Source organism: Colobus angolensis, unplaced genomic scaffold, assembly GCF_000951035.1.
Source record: "Colobus angolensis palliatus isolate OR3802 unplaced genomic scaffold, Cang.pa_1.0 Scaffold250, whole genome shotgun sequence".
Classification (NCBI taxonomy): Eukaryota; Metazoa; Chordata; class Mammalia; order Primates; family Cercopithecidae; genus Colobus; species Colobus angolensis.
In genome coordinates, this window is record NW_012115711.1 from 1,506,662 (window position 1) to 1,516,001 (window position 9,340).

Consider the following 9,340-nt stretch of genomic DNA (forward strand, 5'->3'; position numbering starts at 1 on the left):
CTCACTGCAACCACTGCCTCCTGGGTTTAAGCGATTCTCATGTTTCAGCCTCCCAAGTAGCTGGGATTATAGGCATGCACCTCCACACCTGGCTAGTTTTTTTTTTTTTTTAATAAAGATGTGGTTTTGCCATGCTGGTCTCAAACTCCTGACCTCAGGTGATCCGCCCACCTCGGCCTCCCAAGGTACTGGGATTACAGGTGTGGGCCACTGTGCCCAGCCTACCTTGGCTTTTAATGTAATTTAATTGCAAACTTTTATAATTTAGTTTTATTTTAAATGGCCATGTTTAACAATTGGATTGCAGAATTTCTGAAAACATAATAGCATTTGTGAGCTGGTTATGAGCCAGCTCATGCACACCCTACCCTATGGACCTTGTTTAGATCCTGATTTGAACAAACCAACTGTAAAAAGGCATCATTTAGACAATTTTGAAAATTTGAGTATGGACTAGGTTTCAGATATTTGATATCAAGGAATTATTCATGAGTATTTTAGGGGGGATGATTACATGATTTTTTTTTTTTGGAGACAGAGTTTGCTGTCACCCAGGCTTGAGTATAGTGGCACGATCTCGGCTCACTACAGCCTTGTCTTCCTGGGCTCAGGCAATCCTCTCACCTCAGCTACCTTGGTAGCTGGGACTACAGGTACACACCACCACACCCAGCTATTTTTTTTTTTTTTTGTATTTTTGTGTAGAGATGGGGTTTCACCATGTTGCCCAGACTGGTCTTGAACTATTGGGCTCAAGCAATCTGCCCACCTGGGGCTCCCAAAGTACTAGGATTACAGGCATGAGCCACCATGCCTGAGCTACACGATTTTTTTTTTTTAAAGGTTCTTATCTGTTAGAGATGTAAACTGGAAAATTCATGGGTGAAATGACATGATGCCTGAGATTTGCTTTAAAATATTCCAGGATACAATATGTATGGGGGCAGATAGCTGAAACAAGGTTGACAAAATGTTTGTTGTTGAAACTGGTGATGATTACACGGGGCTTCATTATGCTATTCTACTTTCAAGTATGTTTGAAAATTTCTATAAGAGCTCAGAAAAAGAGATAAGGCTAGAATGTGTTTTTAGTTTTGGCCCGTATTTTGGAAGGGCATAAATAGAAAAGAATTTTGTGTTAGATTTTCTAAGTTACAGCTCCTGAACTGTTTTTACGTAGGAGCAGAGAAAGGCAATAATTTACCCAGAGCTGAGAAATGGATATACCAGTGGGAAGGTCAAAGAGGGCTTTTTCCATAGGTAGAATAACAGGTCAATTTTTTTAATTTTTAAAATTTATTTATTTTTTAAAATTTATTTTTATTTTCAATTTTTTATTGTACTTTAAGTTGCTGTTTTAATACGTCTATTTTTTGAATAGTGACTTTATTATTTTATATTAAAGTCATTAAAAATGCCATATCACAATTCAGATTTCCATCTGTCTTAAGCTTCTACATTTTAGGAACTAAATTAACTCCTAATTTCATCAGATTTATCTACTGTGTAATATTGGGCTTTCTGATTCTGTGTCCTTTGAGGGAGCATGATAGGCGTAGAAGTATATGTTAGATTGCCTCATTCCATAACAATTATTCTTTCCATTGTATCCTTTTGCTTCCAGCTTAATTTGGAATTTTCTATTAAATGACTGCAATGATCTTACTTGGGTTATTTTTTAAATCTAAAACGCTTAAGTAAAAGATAATAGAATATAAAATAAGCAGATTCAGAAAGTCAATATGTTGGCTTTTTATAATATGTTTATTATAAAAACATTTTGAATTGTCTGGACTTCATTTATTTGTTATTGAATTCCTAGAACCTGATAATTAGCTTGAGGTACGTGCTCTCAATATTTTATTATTGCTTAAGGATAAAAACAATACAGATTAATATATAGGTATATATGTTCATATATATACATATATACACATACATACACATATGTATCTACTGATTGCTCCTTGCTTCTAGCCATTCTAGAAGACTGAAATATATTGAATCGGGCTGGGTGCAGTGGCTCATGCCTATAATCCTAGCATTTTGGGAAGCTGAGGCAGGAGGACTGTTTGAGCCCAGGAATTCAAGACCAGACTGCGCAACACAGCAAGATCATGTCTCTACAAAATCAAAACAAAAAATTAGCTGAGTTCGGTGGCACGTGCCTGTAGTCCCAGCTACTCTGGAGGCTGAGGTGGGGAGGTGGGAAGATCACTTGAGCCTGGGAGGTTGAGGCTGTAGTGAGCTGTGATCATGCCACTGCACTTCAGCCTGGGTGACAAAGTGAGACCCTGTCTTGAAAAAAAAAAAAAAAAAAAAGGAAAGCAAAAAAAAGCCAAAGTAATAAAAACTGAAAACATCACTCCCTATTTTACTACAGTTTACTATTATTTATGCATTTGAGGTTATTTAGTTACTCTATCTGCATGGTAGAAATAAACATACAATGAGTGCAACAGTGCGTCTCTTCCCAACTCTTCATTCAGTGAGGTCACACTGGTAACTTGAAATCAGCCACAGTGGGAGTTACTTATACCACAAAAATCAGCAAATACTAGAAGTCAGCATTCTTTCCTTCTTCAGAGAATCAGGTGTTAAACATTTACCAGCTCACCACTACTCTTAAGTCTCTTGTATTCTATAAAAGCCACCCTTCCTGTTTCTTTTATAAAATGTATTTGTTGGAGAAACTAGGTCATTTGTCCTATAGAATGTCCCACATTCTGGATTGTAGCCTTATTTCTTATTGTCTCCTTACACAAACTTCTAGAGTCAGACAGACTTGGGGTCAAAACCCACCATTATCAGTAGCTGCGGGAAGTTGGGCAAGGTACAACCTCTGATTCTCAGTTTCATCATCTGTAAACTGAAGATTGCACCTATCTCGTAGGGGATAAAGATTAAAGTATGTGGTGGCCGGGTGCAGTGGCTCATGCCTGTGATCCCAGAACTTTGGGAGGCCAAGGTAGGCGGATCACGAGGTCAGGAGTTCGAGACCATCCTGGTCAACATGGTGAAACACCGTCTCTACTAAAGATACAAAAAATTAGCCAGGCATGGTGGTGCGTGCCTGTAATCCTAGCTACTCGGGAGGCTGAGGCAGGAGAATCACTTGAACCCAGGAGATGGAGGATGCAGTGAGCCAAGATCGTGCCATTGCACTCCAGCCTAGGTGACAGGGTGAGATTTGGTCTCAAAAAATAAATAAATGAAGTATGTGGTAAACCGCATGCATTAAAAAACAGTATCTCCTCACATCTGTTAGAATGACTATTATCAAAAAGATGAAAGATAAGTGTTGATGAGGATGCAGAGAAAAAGGAACCCTTGTACGTTGTTGATGGGAATATAAATGGTACAGCTGTTATGGAAAATGGTATGGAATTTCCTCAAGAAAACTAAAAATAGAACTACCATAGCAATTCTACTTCTTGGTACATACCCAAAGGAATTGAAATTGGTATGTCAAACAGATACATGCACGCCTATGTTCATTGCATCACTATACACAATAGCCAAGATATGGATGACCTAAATGTTCATCAGTGAATGAATAAAGAAAATATGGTATATATACACAATGGAATACGATTCAGCCTTAAAAAAGAAGAAAATTCTATCATTTGTGACAATGTGGATGAACCTAGAAGACATTATGTTAAGTGAAATAAAGCAGCACAGAAAGACAAATACAACATGATCTAATTTGCACATGGAATCTAAAAGATGAACTCATAGAAGAATAGAATGATGGTTACCAGAGACTGGGAGTTGTGGGGGAGGAAATGGGGAGCTATCAGTCAAAAGGTGTAAGTTGCAGTTAGGATGAGTAAGTTTTGAGATCTACTGTACAGCAGGGTAACTACAGTTGATAATAATAACAATATACTGTAAATTTCAAAATAACTTAGTAAATTTCAAATGTCTTACCACATAAAATAATAAGTGGGGTGACAGATACGTTAATTAGCCTGATTTAATCATTCCACATTTGTGTGTGTGTGTCTGTGTATCTCAAAACATCACATGGTACCCCTTAAATGTGTACAGTAACAATTTGTCAATTAAAAATGATATTAATTTTGGCCGGGCACAGTGGCTCACACCTGTAATCCCAGCACTTTGGGAGGCTGAGGTGGGTGGTGGATCACAAGGTCAAGAGATAAAGACCATGCTGGCCAACACGGTGAAACCCCGTCTCTACTAAAAACACAAAATTAGCTGGGCGTGGTGGTGCACGCCTGTAGTCCCAGCTACTTGGGAGGCTGAGGCAGGAGAATTGCTTGAACCGGGGAGGTGGAGGTTGCAGTGAGCCGAGATCCCGCCACTGCACTCCAGCCTGGTGACAGACTGTGTCTCAAAAAAAAAAAAAAAAAAAAAAGACATTAATTTTAAAAGAATTTAAAAAACTGGTACCTACTAATGTTAAACTACCTGAAACAATCTTTCACAGCCTGTCTTGAGCTGCCCAACTGGATATGAAGTAGTCCTCCTTTGAATAAGCATAACACTTTGCTTCTACCTTCCTTATGTCCCTTATACTCTCATCCTCTAAATTTTATAGTCATTTGTGAATTTATATTATTCCCTTATTAAAAATATAAGCTCTTTGAGGGTAGCAAACACTTCTTACTCATCTTTACATTCCTTACAATTTCTAACACAAAAATTTACTCATAGCAGGGACTCAAATACCGTATCTATTGAACTATATTTTGAATGCCCTTTCATCAAAAGGCTTTTAGACCTAGAAGAAACTATGTAGTCAGTCTCTATTATTCAGCTTTGAAAAATAAGATCCATCTAACAGACAACTAAAAATTCCTTACGAACAAATATATATAGATGATATACCTGTACGTTTTCCCAAAGACACTAATACAAAGCATTTTATATGACTCCAGTGAAGCATAGTCATATGGTATAAATCTAATGCTTGTTGCATTAAAATTGTTAATTTTAATACTGTTACCTAGAGCTAAACCAAAATTAGTTTTGAGTAAGTCAAACTTAACTAATTTCAACATGAAATGTGGCAACTGATAAAGTAAAAAGAAAAAAGTTATACCTACACTAGTTACTTTCCGGTATATTTGAGCTGCATTCTGACACTCAGAATAAGGATACTCCGACGTGGCCATTTCCAGCATACACATTCCAAAAGCATAAACATCTACGGATTCATCATAGTGTTCTTCATACATCTCTGGAGCCATAAACTCAGGAGTTCCTACAAAATAACACCACCACCACATTTTTATGAAACAGAAAAACGTATCCACCAAGATCACATCCCCTTTCCCATAAGGATTATCTGTGTTAATTTCTACTCCCCCAAAGCAAATTTCTTTTCTTTTCTTTTTTTTTGAGATGGAGTCTTGCTCTGTTGCCCAGGCTGGAGTACAGTGGTACGATCTCAACTCACTGCAACCTCTGCCTCCTGGGTTCAAGCAATTCTCCTGCCTCAGCCTCCCAGGTAGCTGGGATTGCAAGCGCCTGCCACCACGCCTGGCTAATTTTTGTATTTTTAGTAGAGACAGGGTTTCACCATGTTGGCCAGGCTGGTCTCGAACTCCTGACCTCGTGATCCACCCGCCTCAGGCTCCCAAAGTGCTGGGATTACAGGCGTGAGCCGCCGTGTCTGGTCGCAAATTTTTAAGTATACAATTTGTTGAATATTTGCTATATCTACATAAAGCACTGAAATAATGTATTTAATTTTCCATACTGATAGAGCATAATTTGTAATGCTCAAGATTAGGTAATGATTAATAAAATGTTTTTATTTCTATCCTTTTTACTTAAATTTTTCTGAATTAACTCAGTAAATTCTCTTACTTACATCCTTAGAACCTTTCAATAATCCTAAATATAAATATAATCCACAAAAAATACATTAAGATGTCTCTGAAATAAGCCAATATATAATAGGTATTTCAAAGCAAATTCAGTCTAAGCCCACTGTTGGCAAACTTTTCTGTTAAGGGCCAGATAATAAACTGTTTAGTCTTTGCAGTTTGTATGGTCTCTGTCACACAACTACTCAACTCTGTTACTTATAGGTGCAAAAGCAGCCCTAGACAATCTGTAAATGAGTGAGTGTGGCTGTGTTCTAATAAAATTTGATTTACAAAAACAGGCAGTGAGCCACATTCATCCCACTGGCCATAGCTGGCTGATCCCTTTTCTAGACCTATACAATTGAAAAATCTCTCTTTACCCAACCAGTAAACTTTAAAACATTAATCACCAATGACACTCTTAGCAAATGAGGTGCGCATTAAGGTGGCTAATCCTAGATCACCAATCTTCACAGATCCAGTGGGTCCCGTGATGAAAATATTGTCACACTTCAGATCCCGGTGAATAATAGGAGGAGTCCTAGTGTGCAAGAACTGCAACCCCTTTAAAATTTGCCTGCACCAGCTCCTTAAGACCTTTGGTTTCATGACTTTAAATCGTTTTAAGTACCTATACAAAGAAACAAAAGACCATGTGTAAACAAACATATCGAGCTTATTATATGAACACTATTAAGGTAAGTTACATAAGCAAACAACTTATGCACTATGATTCCCATCACTGAGTTGTTTTCTATTGTCTGTTATGGCAAAAAAAGTTTGTTTTAATCTATACTTCATTCTTAGATAAGACATCCTACCAAGCATAGCTTTTTTTTTTTTTTTTTTAAGATGAAGTCTCACTCTGTCTCCCAGGCTGGAGGGCAGTGGTGCAATCTCAGCTCACTGCAGCCTCCGCCTCCCAAGTTCATGTGATTCTCATGCCTCGGCCTCCCAAGTAACTGGGACTACAGGCGTGCACCACCATGCTGAGCTCATTTTTGTATTTTAGCATAGACAGGGTTTCACCATGTGGGCCAGGCTGGTCTTGAACTCCTGACCTCAGGTGATCTGCCTGTCTCGGCCTCCCAAAGTGCTAGGATTACAGGTATCAGCCACCACGCCTAGCCAAGTGTAGCATTTTTACTTCAAACTAAGAATCATTCCACAGTGGCCTTTTGTAGAATGGCAGCACAATTTTAAAAAGAAAGTCCGTCTCTACTACCTAATAACTGCTTATATAAAGTCACTAGAGGGTTAAACTATGTAAAATTTTAGTATATACACAAATGTTAGGAAACAAAAAGTTTACACCATATTTAATATTTGCAAGTGATTAAACCACATTTAATATTTACAAGTCATTATTCACCAAATAAATAATTATGGTTAGAAATAAAAGACCATAATTAATAGCCTATAATACTATTATACTATACAATACTACATATTATACTATATATTATAATACTATAATAATATGCTATAATACTATAATACCATAATAGTATCGCTCACTAGATATTTGAACTTGATGAAGCCCTCCAACCTTCCACTATCTTCTACAAAATAAAATTATGGCCGGGCATGGTGCCTCACCTATAACCCTAGCACTTTGGGAGGCTGAGGTAGGCAGATTGCTTTAGCCCAGGAATTCGAGACTACCCTGGGCAACATGGGGAAACTCCATCTCTACAAATATTATTTTTAAAAATTAGCCAGGCAAGTTGCTGCATGCTTGTGGTTCTAGCTACTCAGGAGGCTGAGATGGGAGGATCACTTGAGCCCAAGGAGGTCGAAGCTGCAGTTAGCCATGATCATGCCACTGCACCACTCCAGTCTGGGTGACAGAATGAGACCCTGTCCCAAAAAATAATAAAATAAAATAAAATAATATTCTCTACAATGATTTTTAATTCTAAAATTCTATAATATCCCACAAATATTAACTTTTCAGTACTGTATGTTTTAACAAACTTCATTAACATCTCAATTTTTTAACCTAACTTAGTCACTAGATTCGAATCTACAAATTCTCTCTCTCTTTTTTTTTTTTTTTTGAGACAGGATCTGGTTTTGTCAACCAGGCTGGAATACAGTGGCACGATCATGGCTCACTGCAACCTCCACCTCCCAGGCTCAAGCCATCCTCCAACCTCAGCCTCCTGAGTAGCTGGGACTACAGGTGTGTGCTGCCACATCTGGCTAATTTTTGTATTTTTTTGGTAGAGACAAGGTTTCACCATGCTGCCCAGGCTAGTCTTGAGATCCACCCTCCTCAGTCTCCCAAAGTGCTGGGATTACAGGTATAGCCACTGCGCCTGGCCAGATTCTAAAAATTCTTTGAGTAGTTTTATTTTATAAAAAGTGTTATGACTCCTAAAAATTATTTCCAAATAAAACTACATTGGCACTATCAGGGTCAACTTACGTCTTTAAGGTTCCAGATGTCATTAGTTCAGTCACTAATACAATACATTTCTTTCCTTTTAATATAGATTCCCAGGAATCATAAAATCGAACTATATTGGGGTGCTGGAGACCCTTCAGCATCTCTGCTTCTTCCTTGAATCTCTGCTGCTCAACTTTGGTTAACTTTCGGTCCTGAAAAGGAATAACAAGTTCCAAAATAAAGTCATGAAAATTCTCATGCACATTTCTAATACCACTCAACTGAATGCTTTATTGCATTTATGCATGTATGTGTATATTTATTTATTTTTGCCTGTCAGTGCTTTTCTCAAGACTTGTATCATCACAGATATCCTTTATTAGTTACTTTGACTTCCCCAACACGGCAATGCAGCTACTGTTATATTTCATAAGTACATTATAAACCCACCTGGTTAATAAATCAGTATCTTTAAAAACAGTATCTCAAAATGCATTGAGAAAAAGCAATAAAGCAGACAGGAAAGTTTCCCTAAGAAATCCCTGAGTTTCCATATCTAAAACATCTGTAATGTCAGAACAGGAACAATCAAAATGTTAAACATCTAGACATTTAATCTAATTAAATTTCTGAATTGCCAAAATAAAAGTGGTCTAGGTTTTCATAGAGAAATGTTAGGTTATGAACCAGTGAAAGACATTCAAATAGGCATTGGACCTCTGATCTGCTACATTAACTGCTAGAAGTCAAAGGAGCAATTTTACAGAATTCTGAGGGAGAACTATGGCCCTAAAATTCTGATCCCAGACAAGCTATCCATCAAGTTTAAAAGGAAAAAAATCCTACATTTCTAGACAACAGGGACACAGACAGTACACCACCCCGTACACCGTCTCTGACCATATCACTCAAAGAACTTCAATAAAAATGTGGCCATAAAAAGTTAGAAAAGGAAGGTATGGGCTGGGCACGGTGGCTCACACCTATAATCCTAGCACTTTGGGAGGCCAAGGTGGGGATAACCAGCCTGGCTAACACAGTGAGATCCCCGTCTCTACAAAATAATAATAATAATAATAAACAGCTGGGTGTAGTGGTGCATGTT

The 9,340-nt window shown here is 37.8% G+C and overlaps 1 protein-coding gene across 1 annotated transcript in view; it reads right to left on the reverse strand.

The window, feature by feature from the left end:
- WNK3 (WNK lysine deficient protein kinase 3) overlaps nucleotides 1–9,340 on the reverse strand; it is a 173,585-nt gene that overhangs the window by 109,349 nt on the left and 54,896 nt on the right. Inside the window, exons 3-5 of the mRNA XM_011946574.1 lie at nucleotides 8,275–8,447; nucleotides 6,254–6,474; nucleotides 5,076–5,233 (exon numbers count right to left, since the gene is read on the reverse strand). Coding sequence (XP_011801964.1) covers nucleotides 5,076–5,233; nucleotides 6,254–6,474; nucleotides 8,275–8,447 — 552 coding nt within the window. The remainder of the gene's footprint in view (nucleotides 1–5,075; nucleotides 5,234–6,253; nucleotides 6,475–8,274; nucleotides 8,448–9,340) is intronic.